The sequence below is a fragment of the Salmo trutta genome, chromosome 31, assembly GCF_901001165.1.
Source record: "Salmo trutta chromosome 31, fSalTru1.1, whole genome shotgun sequence".
Lineage (NCBI taxonomy): Eukaryota > Metazoa > Chordata > Actinopteri > Salmoniformes > Salmonidae > Salmo > Salmo trutta.
In genome coordinates, this window is record NC_042987.1 from 42,591,513 (window position 1) to 42,612,836 (window position 21,324).

At 38.6% G+C, this 21,324-nt stretch overlaps 1 protein-coding gene across 1 annotated transcript in view; it reads right to left on the reverse strand.

The window, feature by feature from the left end:
* The window catches only part of ak5 (adenylate kinase 5), a gene marked incomplete at its 5' end in the record, with an annotated part of 128,084 nt that overhangs the window by 11,293 nt on the left and 95,467 nt on the right, over window positions 1-21,324 (reverse strand). Inside the window, 1 exon segment of the mRNA XM_029726628.1 lies at window positions 10,601-10,677. Coding sequence (XP_029582488.1) covers window positions 10,601-10,677 — 77 coding nt within the window.

Genomic DNA, 21,324 nt, shown 5'->3' on the forward strand with positions numbered 1-21,324 from the left:
AGTAGCCTTTTGGTCAGTAGCCAGTAACCAGTAGTCTTTTGGTCAGTAGCCAGTAACCAGTAGTCTTTTGGTCAGTAACCAGTAACCAGTAGTCTTTTGGTCAGTAGCCAATAGCCAGTAGTCTTTTGGTCAGTAGTCAGTAGTCTTTTGGTCAGTAGCCAGTAACCAGTAGTCTTTTGGTCAGTAGCCAGTAACCAGTAGTCTTTTGGTCAGTAGCCAGTAGTCTTTTGGTCAGTAGCCAGTAGCCAGTAGTCTTTTGGTCAGTAGTCAGTAGTCTTTTGGTCAGTAGCCAGTAGCCAGTAGTCTTTTGGTCAGTAGTCAGTAGTCTTTTGGTCAGTAGCCAGTAGTCTTTTGGTCAGTAGCCAGTAGTCTTTTGGTCAGTAGCCAGTAGCCAGTAGTCTTTTGGTCAGTAGCCAGTAGTCTTTTGGTCAGTAGCCAGTAACCAGTAGTCTTTTGGTCAGTAGTCAGTAGTCTTTTGGTCAGTAGTCAGTAGTCAGTAGTATTTTGGTCAGTAGCCAGTAGTCTTTTGGTCAGTAGTCAGTAACCAGTAGTCTTTTGGTCAGTAGCCAGTAACCAGTAGCCTTTTGGTCAGTAGTCAGTAACCAGTAGTCTTTTGGTCAGTAGCCAGTAACCAGTAGTCTTTTGGTCAGTAGTCAGTAACCAGTAGTCTTTTGGTCAGTAGCCAGTAACCAGTAGCCTTTTGGTCAGTAGCCAGTAACCAGTAGTATTTTGGTCAGTAGCCAGTAACCAGTAGTCTTTTGGTCAGTAGCCAGTAACCAGTAGTCTTTTGGTCAGTAGCCAGTAACCAGTAGTCTTTTGGTCAGTAACCAGTAGTCTTTTGGTCAGTAACCAGTAGTCTTTTGGTCAGTAGCCAGTAGCCTTTTGGTCAGTAGCCAGTAGTCAGTAGCCAGTAACCAGTAGTATTTTGGTCAGTAGCCAGTAGCTAGTAGTCTTTTGGTCAGTAGCCAGTAACCAGTAGTCTTTTGGTCAGTAGCCAGTAGCCTTTTGGTCAGTAGCCAGTAGTCTTTTGGTCAGTAGCCAGTAACCAGTAGTCTTTTGGTCAGTAGCCAGTAACCAGTAGTATTTTGGTCAGTAGCCAGTAGCCTTTTGGTCAGTTGCCAGTAGCCTTTTGGTCAGTAGCCAGTAGTCTTTTGGTCAGTAGCCAGTAACCAGTAGTCTTTTGGTCAGTAGCCAGTAACCAGTAGTATTTTGGTCAGTAGCCAGTAGTATTTTGGTCAGTAGCCAGTAGCCAGTAGTCTTTTGGTCAGTAGCCAGTAGTCTTTTGGTCAGTAGCCAGTAGCCAGTAGTCTTTTGGTCAGTAGCCAGTAACCAGTAGTCTTTTGGTCAGTAGCCAGTAACCAGTAGTCTTTTGGTCAGTAGTCAGTAGTCTTTTGGTCAGTAGTCAGTAGTATTTTGGTCAGTAGCCAGTAGTCTTTTGGTCAGTAGTCAGTAACCAGTAGTCTTTTGGTCAGTAGCCAGTAACCAGTAGCCTTTTGGTCAGTAGCCAGTAACCAGTAGTATTTTGGTCAGTAGCCAGTAGCCAGTAGTCTTTTGGTCAGTAGCCAGTAACCAGTAGTATTTTGGTCAGTAACCAGTAGTCTTTTGGTCAGTAACCAGTAGTCTTTTGGTCAGTAGCCAGTAGCCTTTTGGTCAGTAGCCAGTAGTCAGTAGCCAGTAACCAGTAGTCTTTTGGTCAGTAGCCAGTAACCAGTAGTATTTTGGTCAGTAGCCAGTAGCTAGTAGTCTTTTGGTCAGTAGCCAGTAACCAGTAGTCTTTTGGTCAGTAGCCAGTAGCCTTTTGGTCAGTAGCCAGTAACCAGTAGTATTTTGGTCAGTAGCCAGTAACCAGTAGTCTTTTGGTCAGTAGCCAGTAGCCTTTTGGTCAGTAGCCAGTAGTCTTTTGGTCAGTAGCCAGTAACCAGTAGTCTTTTGGTCAGTAGCCAGTAACCAGTAGTATTTTGGTCAGTAGCCAGTAGCCTTTTGGTCAGTAGCCAGTAGCCTTTTGGTCAGTAGCCAGTAGCCAGTAGTCTTTTGGTCAGTAGCCAGTAACCAGTAGTCTTTTGGTCAGTAGCCAGTAACCAGTAGTATTTTGGTCAGTAGCCAGTAGTATTTTGGTCAGTAGCCAGTAACCAGTAGTCTTTTGGTCAGTAGCCAGTAACCAGTAGCCTTTTGGTCAGTAGCCAGTAACCAGTAGTATTTTGGGCAGCAGCCAGTAACCAGTAGTCTTTTGGTCAGTAGCCAGTAACCAGTAGTATTTTGGGCAGCAGCCAGTAACCAGTAGCCTTTTGGTCAGTAGCCAGTAACCAGTAGCCTTTTGGTCAGCAGCCAGTAACCAGTAGTCTTTTGGTCAGTAGCCAGTAACCAGTAGTATTTTGGTCAGTAGCCAGTAGCCTTTTGGTCAGTAGCCAGTAACCAGTAGTATTTTGGTCAGTAGCCAGTAACCAGTAGTATTTTGGTCAGTAGCCAGTAACCAGTAGTATTTTGGTCAGTAGCCAGTAACCAGTAGTATTTTGGTCAGTAGCCAGTAACCAGTAGTATTTTGGTCAGTAGCCAGTAGCCTTTTGGTCAGTAGCCAGTAGCCAGTAGTATTTTGGGCAGTAGCCAGTAACCAGTAGCCTTTTGGTCAGTAGCCAGTAACCAGTAGTATTTTGGGCAGTAGCCAGTAACAATTAGTCTTTTTGGCACCACTATAGTGTAGCGTCTTTTGAGAACGATCATAACAATGGCTTGACGCGACCGAGTGATGGAGGTACAACCCATAAATAGACCATATAGCGTAATGGGACTACAGGAAGGTGCATTGGTGAAAGAGGAGTTTAATTGGGTTCCAGTGGGAGGGCGTGTGGTGGTGAGGGGGTAGGGTAGATGTGTGTGAAATCGACTGGGGTGCCAACGATGAGCCAGTTTGTTACGTAAGCCCACCAGCCGGTCTGATGACTCAGAGAGAGAGAGAGAGAGAGAGAGAGAGAGAGAGAGAGAGAGAGAGAGAGAGCTTCCTTCAAAGTAAGAATCAGATACTCAGAATACACAAAAAGACAACACACTCACATTCAAATGAAAACAGTTCACACACAAACCAGCCAGTTCACACACAAACCAGCCAGTTCACACACAAACCAGCCAGTTCATACACAAACCAGCCAGTTCATACACAAACCAGCCAGTTCACACACAAACCAACCAGTTCATACACAAACCAGCCAGTTCACACACAAACCAGCCAGTTCATACACAAACCAACCAGTTCATACACAAACCAACCAGTTCATACACAAACCAGCCGGTTCATACACAAACCAGCCAGTTCATACACAAACCAGCCAGTTCATACACAAACCGGCCAGTTCATACACAAACCGGCCAGTTCATACACAAACCAGCCAGTTCATACACAAACCAGCCAGTTCATACACAAACCAGCCAGTTCATACACAAACCAACCAGTTCATACACAAACCAGCCAGTTCATACACAAACCAACCAGTTCATACACAAACCAACCAGTTCATACACAAACCAACCAGTTCACACACAAACCAGCCAGTTCACACACTGTAGCATGACAACGTGAACACGATTGGTCGACAGTCTGCCGGGTGGGTCCTATCTCCTTTCTCTAATATCTCTGGCAACGGCACAATGCATTGCACCCTGGACTGGACTGAAGAGGTAGACAAAGAAGGGAAGATTGTGCTAGAGCCTCCGTTAAATTACACATTTCCTAAAGTAGAAATATTGCAAAAATATGATCAATGGCTCATTTGAGAGAAGACATCTTTATGAGTTATGACATTGACCAGTATTGAAATAGTATCATAGACGTATTCTATGGCAGGGTCTTACCCCCGATCTACAGGTCCTGTCAAAAGGGTTACAACACCTACTCATTCAAGGGGTTTGTCTTTATTTGTACTATTTTCTATATTGTAGAATAATAGTGAAGACATCAAAACTATGAAATAACACATATGGAATCACGTAGTAACCAAAAAAAAGTGTTAAAAGAAATCTAAATATATAATTTTAGGTCATTAAGGTCCGTCAATCCAGAAAATGTCTAGAACTTTGAAAGTTTCTTCAAGTGCAGTCGCAAAACCCATCAAGCGCTATGATGAAACTGGCTCTCATGAGAACCGCCACAGGAAAGGAAGACCCAGAGTTACCTCTGCTGCAGAGGATAAGTTCATTAGAGTTAACCACACCTCAGATTGCAGCCCAAATAAATGCTTCACAGAGTGGAAGTAACAGTCACATCTCAACATCAACTGTTCAGAGGAGACTGTGTGAATCAGGGCTTCATGGTCGAATTGCTACAAAGAAACCACTACTAAAGGACACCAATAAGAAGAAGAGATTTTCTTGGGCCAAGAAAAACGAGCAATGGACATTAGACCGGTGGAAATCTGTCCTTTGGTCTGATGAGTCCAAATTTGAGATTTATAGTTCCAAATGCTGTGTCTTTGTGAGACGCAGAGTAGGTGAACAAATGATCTCCGTATGTGTAGTTCCCACCGTGAAGCATGGAGGAGGAGGTGTGATGGTGTGGGGGTGCTTTGCTGGTGACACTGTCTGTGATTTATTTAGAATTCAAGGCACACTTAACCAGCATGGCTACCACAGCATTCTGCAGCGATACGCCATCCCATCTGGTTTGGGCTTAGTGGGACTATCATTTGTTTTTCAACAGGACAATGACCCAACACACCTCCAGGCTGTGTAAGGGATAGTTTACCAAAAAGGAGAGTGATGGAGTGCTGTATCAGATGACCAGGCCTCCACAAATCACCCGACCTCAACCCAATTGAGATGGTTTGGGATGAGTTGGAATGCAGAGTGAAGGAAAAGCAGCCAACAAGTGCTCAGCATATGTGGGAACTCCTTCAAGACGGTTTTAAAAGCATTCCAGGTGAAGCTGGTTGAGAGAATGCCAATGAGTGTGCAAAGCTGTCAGCAAAGCAAAGGGTGCCTACTTTGGAAACTATAAAATATATTTAGATTTGTTTAACAGTTTTTTGTTTACTACATGATTCCATATGTGTTATTTTCATAGTGTTGATGTCTTCACTATTATTCTACAATGGTAGAAAATAGTTGAAAAAAAATAAAACCCCTTGAATTAGTAGGTGTGTCCAAACTTTTGACTGGTACTATATCTCTTTAATGCTAAGTGCCAAGCAGAGACACACACACTGGCCGAGTCTTTGGTATGACTCGGCCAGGGATTAAACTCCCAACCTCAGGGCAGACACTCAAACCACAAAACCACTAAGTTGGTCGCCTTACGTAGTTAAGCCTGAAATCAATCAGAACGTTCCGGATTGCGTTATAGAATTGTAAGGGTAATAACATATGCAGCGTTTACCGTAAACGCTGTCTCTGCCTTTACCGTAAACGCTGGATCACTGCCTTTACATTTCAAATCACTCAGTAACGCTGAAGTTCCGTGACACTAATTGAAAAGAGCCCAGCGTTGGTCGACATCCACATACTGTAAAAGAGCCCTTAACCAGCGTTGGTCGACATCCACATAGTAGATGTTTTGTTTGGCGGTGTTGGAGGTGTCACAAAATACTCCCTTCTTTATCATCCCTACTGGTTTAGGAGTTCATAACAGTTTAGTACACTACAGCAGTTTGGTACACTATAGCAGTTTGGTACACTATAGCAGTTAATACACTATAACAGTTAATACACTATAACAGTACACTATAACAGTTAATACACTATAACAGTTAATACACTATAACAGTTAGTACACTATAACAGACACTATAACAGTTAATACACTATAACAGTTAATACACTATAACAGTTAATACACTATAACAGTACACTATAACAGTTAATACACTATAACAGACACTATAACAGTTAATACACTATAACAGTTAATACACTATAACAGTTAATACACTATAACAGTTAATACACTATAACAGACACTATAACAGTTAATACACTATAACAGTTAATACACTATAACAGTTAGTACACTATAACAGTTAATACACTATAACAGTTAATACACTATAACAGTTAATACACTATAACAGTTAATACACTCTAACAGTTAATACACTATAACAGACACTATAACAGTTAATACACTCTAACAGTTAATACACTATAACAGTTAATACACTATAACAGTTAGCACACTATAACAGACACTATAACAGTTAATACACTATAACAGTTAATACACTATAACAGTTAGTACACTATAACAGACACTATAACAGTTAATACACTATAACAGACACTATAACAGTTAATATACTATAACAGACACTATAACAGTTAATACACTATAACAGTTAATACACTATAACAGTTAATACACTATAACAGTTAATACACTCTAACAGTTAATACACTCTAACAGTTAATACACTATAACAGACACTATAACAGTTAATACACTATAACAGTTAATACACTATAACAGTTAATACACTATAACAGTTAGTACACTATAACAGACACTATAACAGTTAATACACTATAACAGTTAATACACTATAACAGACACTATAACAGTTAAAAACACTATAACAGTTAATACACTATAACAGTTAATACACTATAACAGTTAATACACTATAACAGTTAATACACTATAACAGTTAGTACACTATAACAGTTAGTACACTATAACAGTTAGTACACTATAACAGTTAATACACTATAAAAGACACTATAACAGTTAATACACTATAACAGTTAATACACTATAACAGACACTATAACAGTTAATACACTATAACAGTTAATACACTATAACAGACACTATAACAGTTAATACACTATAACAGACACTATAACAGTTAATACACTATAACAATTAATACACTATAACAGTTAGTACACTATAACAGTTAATACACTATAACAGTTAATACACTATAACAGTTAGTACACTATAACAGTTAATACACTATAACAGTTAATACACTATAACAGTTAATACACTATAACAGACACTATAACAGTTAATACACTATAACAGACACTATAACAGTTAATACACTATAACAGTTAATACACTATAACAGACACTATAACAGTTAATACACTATAACAGTTAATACACTATAACAGTTAATACACTATAACAGACACTATAACAGTTAGTACACTATAACAGACACTATAACAGACACTATAACAGTTAATACACTATAACAGTTAATACACTATAACAGTTAGTACACTATAACAGACACTATAACAGTTAATACACTATAACAGTTAATACACTATAACAGTTAGTACACTATAACAGTTAGTACACTATAACAGTTAATACACTATAACAGTTAATACACTATAACAGTTAGTACACTATAACAGTTAATACACTATAACAGTTAATACACTATAACAGTTAATACACTATAACAGTTAATACACTATAACAGACACTATAACAGTTAATACACTATAACAGACACTATAACAGTTAATACACTATAACAGTTAATACACTATAACAGACACTATAACAGTTAATACACTATAACAGTTAATACACTATAACAGACACTATAACAGTTAGTACACTATAACAGACACTATAACAGACACTATAACAGTTAATACACTATAACAGTTAATACACTATAACAGTTAGTACACTATAACAGACACTATAACAGTTAATACACTATAACAGTTAATACACTATAACAGTTAGTACACTATAACAGACACTATAACAGTTAATACACTATAACAGTTAATACACTATAACAGTTAGTACACTATAACAGTTAGTACACTATAACAGTTAATACACTAAAACAGTTAATACACTAAAACAGTTAATACCTAATAACAGTTAATACACTATAACAGTTAATACACTATAACAGTTAATACACTATAACAGTTAATACACTATAACAGACACTATAACAGTTAATACACTATAACAGTTAATACACTATAACAGTTAATACACTAAAACAGTTAATACACTACAACAGTTAATACACTATAACAGTTAATACACTATAACAGACACTATAACAGTTAATACACTATAACAGTTAATACACTATAACAGACACTATAACAGTTAATACACTACAACAGTTAATACACTATAACAGACACTATAACAGTTAATACACTATAACAGACACTATAACAGTTAGTACACTATAACAGTTAATACACTATAACAGTTAATACACTATAACAGTTAGTACACTATAACAGTTAGTACACTATAACAGTTAATACACTATAACAGTTAATACACTATAACAGTTAGTACACTATAACAGTTAGTACACTATAACAGTTAGTACACTATAACAGTTAATACACTATAACAGTTAATACACTATAACAGTTAATACACTATAACAGACACTATAACAGTTAATACACTATAACAGTTAATACACTATAACAGTTAGTACACTATAACAGTTAGTACACTATAACAGTTAGTACACTATAACAGACACTATAACAGTTAATACACTATAACAGTTAATACACTATAACAGACACTATAACAGTTAATACACTATAACAGACACTATAACAGTTAAATACACTATAACAGTTAATACACTATAACAGTTAGTACACTATAACAGTTAATACACTATAACAGACACTATAACAGTTAATACACTATAACAGACACTATAACAGTTAGTACACTATAACAGTTAATACACTATAACAGACACTATAACAGTTAATACACTATAACAGACACTATAACAGTTAAATACACTATAACAGTTAATACACTATAACAGACACTATAACAGTTAATACACTATAACAGACACTATAACAGTTAATACACTATAACAGACACTATAACAGTTAAATACACTATAGCCCTTGTTTAGACTGAGAGGAAGTGAAGACTGTCTTAGAGCTTAAGACAATGACTCTGTGTTCATCCCAATCGGCACCATTTTCCCTATATAGTGCACTACTATAGACCAGATCCCTATTCCCTATATAGTGCACTACTATAGACCAGATCCCTATTCCCTATATAGTGCACTACTATAGACCAGAGCCCTATTCCCTATATAGTGCACTACTATAGACCAGAGCCCTATTCCCTATATAGTGCACTACTATAGACCAGAGCCCTATTCCCTATATAGTGCACTACTATAGACCAGAGCCCTATTCCCTATATAGTGGTACTACTATAGACCAGAGCCCTATTCCCTATATAGTGCACTACTATAGACCAGAGCCCTATTCCCTATATAGTGCACTACTATAGACCAGAGCCCTATTCCCTATATAGTGCACTACTATAGACCAGAGCCCTATTCCCTATATAGTGCACTACTATAGACCAGAGCCATATTCCCTATATAGTGCACTACTATAGACCAGATCCCTATTCCCTATATAGTGCACTACTTTAGACCAGGACCCTATTCCCTATATAGTGGTACTACTATAGACCAGAGCCCTATTCCCTATATAGTAACTACTATAGACCAGAGCCACTAGGGAATAGGATGCCATTGGGAGGCAGCCACTGATTGGCTTCTCCCCCTTTCCTCCGGCATCAGTAAATATATGAATCATCTGTCCTTTCAGATTCCTCCACGGCAGCCAGCGCTCTGTCTATCTCTTTTTCCAAAAGCTAAATTGAAGATCTGCATAAATTTATGAAAATAATTCTACATAAAATCATATACATATACAGGTGGGGGGGATGGAACGTGGAAGACGAGGAGGAATTTCTGCTTCGTAATGACGTCGGAGCTTCAAATGCCGATGTGACATTTGATTACAGTAATAGCCTTGAGATAAAAACAGCCTTAGAAATGTCATGATGATTATAGGATATAGGATAAAAACAGCCTTAGTAGTGCACTATATAGGGAATAGGGCTCTGGTCTATAGTAGTGCACTATATAGGGAATAGGGCTCTGGTCTATAGTAGTACCACTATATAGGGAATAGGGCTCTGGTCTATAGTAGTGCACTATATAGGGAATAGGGCCCTGGTCTATAGTAGTGCACTATATAGGGAATAGGGCTCTGGTCTATAGTAGTGCACTATATAGGGAATAGGGCTCTGGTCTATAGTAGTGCACTATATAGGGAATAGGGCTCTGGTCTATAGTAGTGCACTATATAGGGAATAGGGCTCTGGTCTATAGTAGTGCACTATATAGGGAATAGGGCTCTGGTCTATAGTAGTGTACTATATAGGGAATAGGGCTCTGGTCTATAGTAGTGCACTATATAGGGAATAGGGCTCTGGTCTATAGTAGTGCACTATATAGGGAATAGGGCTCTGGTCTATAGTAGTGCACTATATAGGGAATAGGGCTCTGGTCTATAGTAGTGCACTATATAGGGAATAGGGCTCTGGTCTATAGTAATGCACTATATAGGGAATAGGGCTCTGGTCTATAGTAGTGCACTATATAGGGAATAGGGGGGCATTTGGGACTCTTCCTGGGGCTCAGACAGATGGTTTCAAATCAAATATATGATAAACATTACAATAGAAGAGATTGGATTATTATGGTCCTTAAATCACTTTACATGGAAAGAGAGGAAAAGAGAGGAGGAGGATGAGCTCTGTTCTTACCTGCTCTTCATTTCTGAATGGGACGTCTACCAGACTAGTATGGTCTCCTAGGAGACTGAGATCCAGCTCACTGGGGCCTGCAGACAGACAGACAGACAGACAGACCATTACTTAAAAAAAATATCTCCACAGATTGTTATTGTGTGCACGCTTTTGTTCCAGCCAGGCATGAACACACCCGATGAAACACATTCTGGTCCGGACTGAATACCATGACTAGTTGACTCTTTGAAACAGGTGTGGTTAGTGCAGGAGTAGAACCAAAGCCTGCAGGCCCAGCAGCTCTACAGTCCTAAGGTATATGGTATGACTCTATAGTTGGTGAATCACTGCATCATGACCCAGATTCACATTTCAAGGAAGCAGCCTGAAAAAGGCTTGTTTTATGACTCACAGTAGTAAGACTACACCACTGTCTATTGTCATATCAGTATTAAGACTACACCAGTTACAAATCCCTGAGCAAATCTATCCAAGACCAAATCTGAAAGTCTACCCTATTCCCTATATAGTGCACTACTATAGACCAGAGCCCTATTCCCTATATAGTGCACTACTATAGACCAGGGCCCTATTCCCTACATAGGGCACTACTATAGACCAGGGCCCTATTCCCTACATAGGGCACTACTATAGACCAGAGCCCTATTCCCTACATAGTGCACTACTATAGACCAGAGCCCTATTCCCTACATAGGGCACTACTATAGACCAGAGCCCTATTCCCTATATAGTGGTACTACTATAGACCAGAGCCCTATTCCCTACATAGGGCACTACTATAGACCAGAGCCCTATTCCCTATATAGTGCACTACTATAGACCAGAGCCCTATTCCCTATATAGTGCACTACTATAGACCAGAGCCCTATTCCCTATATAGTGCACTACTATAGACCAGAGCCCTATTCCCTATATAGGGCACTACTATAGACCAGAGCCCTATTCCCTATATAGTGCACTACTATAGACCAGAGCCCTATTCCCTATATAGAGCACTACTTTAGACCAGAGCCCTATTCCCTATATAGTGCACTACTATAGACCAGAGCCCTATTCCCTATATAGGGCACTACTATAGACCAGAGCCCTATTCCCTATATAGTGCACTACTATAGACCAGAGCCCTATTCCCTATATAGAGCACTACTTTAGACCAGAGCCCTATTCCCTATATAGTGCACTACTATAGACCAGAGCCCTATTCCCTATATAGGGCACTACTATAGACCAGATCCCTATTCCCTACATAGTGCACTACTATAGACCAGGGCCCTATTCCCTACATAGTGCACTACTATAGACCAGAGCCCTATCCCCTATATAGTGTACTACTATAGACCAGATCCCTATTCCCTATATAGTACACTACTATAGACCAGAGCCCTATTCCCTATATAGTACACTACTATAGACCAGAGCCCTATTCCCTATATAGTGCACTACTTTAGACCAGAGCCCTATTCCCTATATAGTGGTACTACTATAGACCAGAGCCCTATTCCCTATATAGTGCACTACTATAGACCAGAGCCCTATTCCCTATATAGTGCACTACTATAGACCAGAGCCCTATTCCCTATATAGTGGCACTACTATAGACCAGAGCCCTATTCCCTATATAGTGGTACTACTATAGACCAGAGCCCTATTCCCTACATAGTGGCACTACTTTTGCTCAGAGCCCAATAGTGCCACATTTTACATTTACATGTTAGTCATTTAGCAGACGCTCTTATCCAGAGCGACTTACAGTAGTGAATGCATTTTTTTGTACTGTTCCCCCGTGGGAATCGAACCCACAACCCTGGCATTGCAAACACCATGCTCTACCAACTGAGCCACAGGGAAGACCAGAGTAGTGTGCTAAGAACTGTGCTAAGTAGTGTGCTAAGAACTGTGCTAAGTAGTGTGCTAAGTAGTGTGCTCAGTAGTGTGCTAAGAACAGTGCTAAGAACTGTGCTAAGTAGTGTGCTAAGAACTGTGCTAAGTAGTGTGCTAAGAACAGTGCTAAGAACTGTGCTCAGTAGTGTGCTAAGAACAGTGCTAAGAACTGTGCTAAGTAGTGTGCTAAGAACTGTGCTAAGTAGTGTGCTAAGTAGTGTGCTAAGTAGTGTGCTAAGTAGTGTGCTAAGAACTGTGCTAATTAGTGTGCATTAAGTGTCATTAAAAAGAAAGGAAGGCCTTGGTAGACTGCGATGCCAGTCCCTAATACTTATGCTTTTTTTATTTACCTTTATTTAATTAGTCAAGTCAGTTAAGAACAAATTCTTTATTTACAATGACAGCCTACCAAAAGGCAAAAGGCCTCCTGCAGGGACGGGAGCTGGGATTAAAAATAAATAAATAAATAAAATATAAATATAGGACACAACACGCTTCACGACAAGAGAGACAACACAACACTACATAAAGAGAGACAACACAACACTACATAAAGAGAGACAACACAACACTACATAGAGAGAGACAACACAACACTACATAAAGAGAGACAACACTACATAAAGAGAGACAACACAACACTACATAAAGAGAGACAACACAACACTACATAAAGAGAGACCTAAGACGACAACATAGCAAGGCAGCAACACATGACAACACAGCATGGTAGCAACACAACATGACAACACAGCATGGTAGCAACACAACATGACAACAACATGGTAGCAACACTACATGACAACAAAATGGTAGCAGCACAACATGACAACAACATGGTAGCAACACAACATGACAACAACATGGTAGCAACACTACATTACAACAAAATGGTAGCAGCACAACATGACAACAACATGGTAGCAACACAACATGACAACAACATGGTAGCAACACAACATGACAACAACATGGTAGCAACACAACATGACAACAGCATGGTAGAAACACAACATGACAACAACATGGTAGCAACACAACATGGTAGCAACACAACATGACAACAACATGGTAGCAACACAACATGACAACAGCATGGTAGCAGCACAACATGGTAGCAACACAACATGACAACAACATGGTAGCAACACAACATGACAACAACATGGTAGCAGCACAACATGGTAGCAACACAACATGACAATAACATGGTAGCAGCACAACACATGGTACAAACATTATTGGGCACAGACAACAGCACAAAGCGCAAGAAGGCAGTGCCAACAATACATGTAAATGTAACAGTATTGCTCTCTCCTTGCCTCATCCTGGGCTCGAACCAGGGACCCTCTGAACACAACGACAACTGTCACCCACAAACCATCGTTATCTGTCACTCCTCAAAAGCTGCGTCTCTTGCAGAGCAAGGAAAGCAACTACTTCAAGGTCTCAGAGCGGGTGACATCACCGATTGATTGACAGGGGTGGAAAGAGTACTGAAATATCCCACTGCAGTAGAGGTAAAACGACTGACTTTGGACTCTACAAGGTGTTGGAAATCGTTCCACAGGGATGCTGGCCCATGTTGACTCCAATGCTTCCCCACAGTTGTGTCAAGTTGGCTGGATGTCCTTTTGGGTGGTGGACCATTCTTGATACACACGGGAAAATGTTTAGAGTGGGAAAAAAGAGAAAGAAACAGAAGCGTTGCAGTTCTTGACACAAACTGGTGCCCCTGGCACCTACGACCATACCACGTTCAAAAGTCACTTAAAAATATTTGTCCTGCCCATTCACTCTCTGAATGGACACATACACAATCTATGTCTCAATTGTCTCATAATCCTTCTGTAACCTGTCTCCTTCCCTTCATCTACACTGATTGAAGTGGGTTTAACACCTGACATCAATAAGGGATCATAGCTTTCACCTGGAATCACCTGGTCAAATCAAATCAAATGTTATTTGTCACATACACATGGTTAGCAGATGTTAATGTGAGTGTAGTGAAATGCTTGTGCTTCTAGTTCCGACCGTGCAGTAATATCTAACAAGTAATCTAACAATTTCACAACAACTACCTTATACGCACAAGTGTAAAGGAATGAATAAGAATATGTTCATATAAATATATAAATGAGCGATGGCCGAACGGCATAGGCAAGATGTAATAGATGGTATAGAGTACAGTATATACATATGAGATGAGTAATGTAGGTTATGTATAAATTATATAAAGTGGCTATTGATAAATTGATTTTCCATCGGTCAGTCTATGTCATGGAAAGAGCAGGTGTTCTTAATGTTTTGTGTACTCACGTGTATAGCCTAAAGTACACTAACATTTTGCACTAATTTAGCCAGATAGTGCAAAATGTATTAATAGTGCATCATTCAAGATGAATGGATAGATGGATGGGGTGTTTTGAGCAGCTGCTAATAGAGTCTGTTATTAGTGGACTATTGACTCTTATGAAACAAGGCTTTTAGAGAATTAAAATGGTGGAACGTTGTGGACTCTAATGCCGTATGTTGTGTCCAGGAGCACATCTGAAATCAGATGGCACCCTATACCTTAAAGTGGACTACTTTTGGCCAGAGCAACATAATGTCACAACAGTAGTGCACTAATATAGGGACTAAGGTACCATAGGGCTCTGGTCTATAGTAGTGCACTATATAGGGAATAGGGCTCTGGTCTATAGTAGTGCACTATATAGGGAATAGGGCTCTGGTCTATAGTAGTGTACTATATAGGGAATAGGGCTCTGGTCTATAGTAGTACCACTATATAGGGAATAGGGCTCTGGTCTATAGTAGTACCACTATATAGGGAATAGGGCTCTGGTCTATAGTAGTGCACTATATAGGGAATAGGGATCTGGTCTATAGTAGTGCACTATATAGGGAATAGGGCTCTGGTCTATAGTAGTACCACTATATAGGGAATAGGGCTCTGGTCTATAGTAGTACCACTATATAGGGAATAGGGCTCTGGTCTATAGTAGTACCACTATATAGGGAATAGGGCTCTGGTCTATAGTAGTGCACTATATAGGGAATAGGGCTCTGGTCTATAGTAGTGTACTATATAGGGAATAGGGCTCTGGTCTATAGTAGTGTACTATATAGGGAATAGGGCTCTGGTCTATAGTAGTGCACTATATAGGGAATAGGGCTCTGGTCTATAGTAATGCACTATATAGGGAATAGGGCTCTGGTCTATAGTAGTGCACTATATAGGGAATAGGGCTCTGGTCTATAGTAGTGCACTATATAGGGAATAGGGCTCTGGTCTATAGTAGTGCACTATATAGGGAATAGGGCTCTGGTCTATAGTAGTGTACTATATAGGGAATAGGGCTCTGGTCTATAGTAGTGCACTATATAGGGAATAGGGCTCTGGTCTATAGTAGTGCACTATATAGGGAATAGGGCTCTGGTCTATAGTAGTGCACTATATAGGGAATAGGGCTCTGGTCTATAGTAGTGCACTATATAGGGAATAGGGCTCTGGTTTATAGTAGTGCACTATATAGGGAATAGGGCTCTGGTCTATAGTAGTACCACTATATAGGGAATAGGGCTCTGGTCTAAAGTATTGCACTATATAGGGAATAGGGCTCTGGTCTATAGTAGTACCACTATATAGGGAATAGGGATCTGGTCTAAAGTAGTGCACTATGTAGGGAATAGGGGGAATTTGGGACGTAACCCAGGGTGTTTATTTTGGGAATATATATTTCTTTCAAAGTAAAAACAAACAAATACATTTTGTCAAGTCAAATTATGTACATTTTCATTCATACATTTTTGAAAGATATTACATCAAAACAGATTTCCCCCCCACCCCAGCCAAGGGTGTTTTCAACAGCTGCTGAAAGTGGAATATCGACTCTTGTTTCCCAGACGTTTAGCTTCCATAATCGTCTGTAATCTACTGCATTGATCTGTATTCTGTTTGATGTGTTTTCTCTTTTAGTCCAGGCCATGTGCCACATTTTAGGTGATAACGTTCACTTTTTCATAAAAGCATGAAACTTGGTACACTTGTACAGTTTGGGGCCCTTAACATTTGTTTTTTATATGGAGCCATCGCAAAAAAAAAAAACGCCTTTTGGTGGCCGTGGCGGGCATTTTCCATTCCACCATAACTGTACAATATATTTCCTATCATATCTGCTGAACCAAACATGATAACACATAGAAGGTGAGGTTTTGATGGTCAATGGTGCAGTGTACTACATCATAAACAGTTCAGATTATTATCTAATGGTGGACTGCCATGGTTCGCCAATTCTGACAACATACACAATAGAATATTAAGTTTGTTTGTTGATTTGAAAAATTTACATTTTCTTTTGAGAAAACGTAATGCTTGAAAGTAAAGCTCAGTTTATTTAGTAATGTAGAATCAAACCATATTTATTCTGCTTTACTGAACATGTACTCATGGAGTCAACCATTGACACCAAGCCAAGGCAGGAACAAGTAGGATTCTTCATGGGACAAGGATGTAGGGTCCCCTTTCCCCACTTCAGTGTACCCACAGTAGGCCTTCCTTTTTTTACAACATGATAATTTATATGAAGGCTGTTAATAAACACCAAATTTGCAAGGCCTACTGTTACATCGGCCCTGGGTCCTCTTTCTCTTCCTTCCCTGTCCAACTCTTCTCTTCCAGGCGGTTAAGTGGAGAGCCCAATGTAGGAATTGACAGATTACGGTTAATAGATTAAGGCCAATCAGGCCTATACATTGTGCATAATGAGATGGAAATGTAGCCCATTGCAGACATATGATAAAATGAATGAATAGAAATAATTATCCCGTGGTATTCTGGGTCTGTCATCGCTCCGCACTCGGCCAGCAGTTTAGGGATTTTATGCTAAATATAGCCTTACTCCTATAAATATACTCTACTAAATAAAGCCTAATAAATATAGCCTTACTCCTATAAATATACTCTACTCCTATAAATATAGCCTTACTCCTATAAATATACTCTACTAAATAAAGCCTAATAAATATAGCCTTACTCCTATAAACATACTCTACTAAATAAAGCCTAATAAATATAGCCTTACTCCTATAAATATACTCTACTCCTATAAATATAGCCTTACTCCTATAAACATACTCTACTAAATAAAGCCTAATAAATATAGCCGAGACTCCTATAAATATACTCTACTCCTATAAATATAGCCTTACTCCTATAAATATACTCTACTAAATAAAGCCTAATAAATATAGCCTTACTCCTATAAATATACTCTACTCCTATAAATATAGCCTTACTCCTATAAATATACTCTACTCCTATAAATATAGCCTTACTCCTATAAATATACTCTACTAAATAAAGCCTAATAAATATAGCCTTACTCCTATAAATATACTCTACTCCTATAAATATAGCCTTACTCCTATAAATATACTCTACTAAATAAAGCCTAATAAATATAGCCTTACTCCTATAAATATTGCCTACTCCTATAAACATAGCCTACTCCTCCTATAAATATAGTCTACTCCTATAAATATACTCTACTAAATAAAGCCTAATAAATATAGCCTTACTCCTATAAATATAGCCTACTAAATATAGCCTTACTCCTATAAATATAGCCTTACTCCTATAAATATAGCCTAACTCCTATAAATATAGCCTTACTCCTATAATAATGGTATAAGGAAGGCTATATTATGGCTGATGGTTTAGACTAGACTATTATCAGTGCATGTAGTATATAATCAAGCCGTTGTTAAAATAACTGAAGATGATGTGAATGTTAATTGATTGTTTATAATAAATCATCATTTTTGAAGGAAAGGAACATGAAGTGGACTGTTGTCCTTTCCTGTGCACGTACATCATGGTAGCCATTTTCAAATGGATATTGCGCAATATATGGACTTGATGTGATGGACAATTTTTTGGGGGTTTTTACAAAACGAATCGCTTATTCTGTTCTGCATCTTCTGGACTAAATCGGACTGATGAATTGTAATTTTCACGTAGTCAGGCCCGGGAACATTTTTAAATGTTAACCTAGTTTTTTTTTGTTTTTTGTTGAAGAGGTGTGTTGTTTTGATTCGATCACTCTGTTGTCACAGAGAATTATCCATGCGCAAGCAGGAAATGCAAATTATAGTGTGTTTGAGGTTTAATGAGGTTTCTAGGGTTTGTGGTTTCTACTTTAAAATGATAGACTTGACTTCCCTAATGAAGAACGTCTTAACCCCTACGGCATTGTCTATTAATTATTACCCACATCATGTTTCTCATTTCCTGTTGCGGCAAAATTATTATCCTGTTGTGAGGGGCGGGGTCGAATTATGAATACAGATCAGTATGTAGCACCCTCGTTATTGGTTAACATCTGGTCTATCCTCGTTATTGGTTAACATCTGGTCTACCCTCGCTATTGGTTAACATCTGGTCTAACCTCGTTATTGGTTAACATCTGGTCTATCCTAATTATTGGTTAACATCTGGTCTATCCTCATTATTGGTTAACATCTGGTCTATCCTCGTTATTGGTTAACATCTGGTCTATCCTCGTTATTGGTTAACATCTGGTCTATTGTGGTTATTGGTTAACATCTGGTCTATCCTCATTATTGGTTAACATCTGGTCTATCCTCGTTATTGGTTAACATCTGGTCTATCCTCGTTATTGGTTAACATCTGGTCTATCCTCATTATTGGTTAACATCTGGTCTATCCTCGTTATTGGTTAAAATCTGGTCTATCCTCGTTATTGGTTAACATCTGGTCTATCCTCGTTATTGGTTAACATCTGGTCTAGCCTCGTTATTGGTTAACATCTGGTCTATCCTCGTTATTGGTTAACATCTGGTCTATCCTCGTTATTGGTTAACATCTGGTCTATCCTCGTTATTGGTTAACATCTGGTCTATCCTCGTTATTGGTTAACATCTGGTCTATCCTCATTATTGGTTAACATCTGGTCTACCCTCGTTATTGGTTAACATCTGGTCTATCCTCGTTATTGGTTAACATCTGGTCTATCCTCGTTATTGGTTAACATCTGGTCTACCCTCGTTATTGGTTAACATCTGGTCTATCCTCGTTATTGGTTAACATCTGGTTAACATCTGGTTAACATCTGGTCTATCCTCGTTATTGGTTAACATCTGGTTAACATCTGGTCTACCCTCATTATTGGTTAACATCTGGTTAACATCTGGTCTATCCTCGTTATTGGTTAACATCTGGTCTATCCTCGTTATTGGTTAACATCTGGTCTATCCTCATTATTGGTTAACATCTGGTCTACCCTCGTTATTGGTTAACATCTGGTCTACCCTCGTTATTGGTTAACATCTGGTCTATCCTCGTTATTGGTTAACATCTGGTTAACATCTGGTTAACATCTGGTCTATCCTCGTTATTGGTTAACATCTGGTCTACCCTCGTTATTGGTTAACATCTGGTCTAGCCTCGTTATTGGTTAACATCTGGTCTATCCTCGTTTTTGGTTAACATCTGGTCTATCCTCGTTATTGGTTAACATCTGGTCTATCCTCGTTATTGGTTAACATCTGGTTAACATCTGGTTATTGTTTTGTTAATATTGAGTGTCATGTGGTTTCTGTGTTATTGTTTTGTTGATATTGAGCGTCATGGCTGGTTTCTGTGTTATTGTTTTGTTGATATTGAGTGTCATGGCTGGTTTCTGTGTTATTGTTTTGTTGATATTGAGCGTCATGGCTGGTTTCTGTGTTATTGTGAATATGCTATTGGACGATAAACAGATTTGGCTCAAATATGATGATCTCAAATAATGATGATCCGTACTTCTTAGAAAATATTGAGTTAACAAGCAACAAACAATCCTATTATTATGGTGGGAGATTATAACACGGTTTTAAGTACTTTCAATGGAGCGTAAAGGAAATCACAGTACAAATTATTACCATCATGCTTTTCAATTAATTTAAAATGCCATGTGTCTCTATATGAATTGCCATTAAATCTGGAGACAAACATAATGAGGCTGTATTCCAATCTGCTTTTTAAGGAGCTACACATTTGCATGCTGAGAATGTTGTGGTAATATTAGGTCAAACTTAAATATAACATTTTTGAAATGTTCTTTAAATGTTCCCGAGGATCTCCAAGACAAGGTCAAAGGTATATTGCGTGAATATCAAATGGAATATTATGTTAAACAATAAAACAAATATATTATGAACGTCATCAAAAAACAGACTTATTTGGAAATTGTGGAAGATTGTGCAACCTATGTGAACACCGTAAAACTTCAATGAATATCCCAGGAATTAATTTGCTTAAATCACTGAACACAACAGGCTTCTATTAGAGGCAGGCTTCTATTAGAGGCAGGCTTCTATTAGAGGCAGGCTTCTCTTTGAGACAGATCTCTATTAGTAGCTTGGCGTCTATTTCCTTATTTCCTTAATGCACACAGATTTAGCTAATTTACATAGTTAATTGTTTAATTCCAGCGTTCACTTCCAGCATTTTAATCAATTTCTTCGTTTCACACTGTTTCACGTTTCTTTTGTCTTAGTATGCATCTATTTAAATAATAATACAAAAATTATGCTTGACAATAATTATTCTCCTCTTTGACTGTCATTTTCGTCCGTTCTTATTTTTGCCACTAGAGGGCGCCCGTCTGATTTCTGGGGGTCTGTACTCTCAAAGTTGTTTATTGTTTTTGTGCTTGCCCGTTAGCTAGCAGTTCTCAGCTGTTAGCAGCCAACGGCTAGCAGTTTCTTACTGGCGATTAAAAACGTATGATTTATCATTACTGAATTATTTAATGTAACAAATCAAACATTTA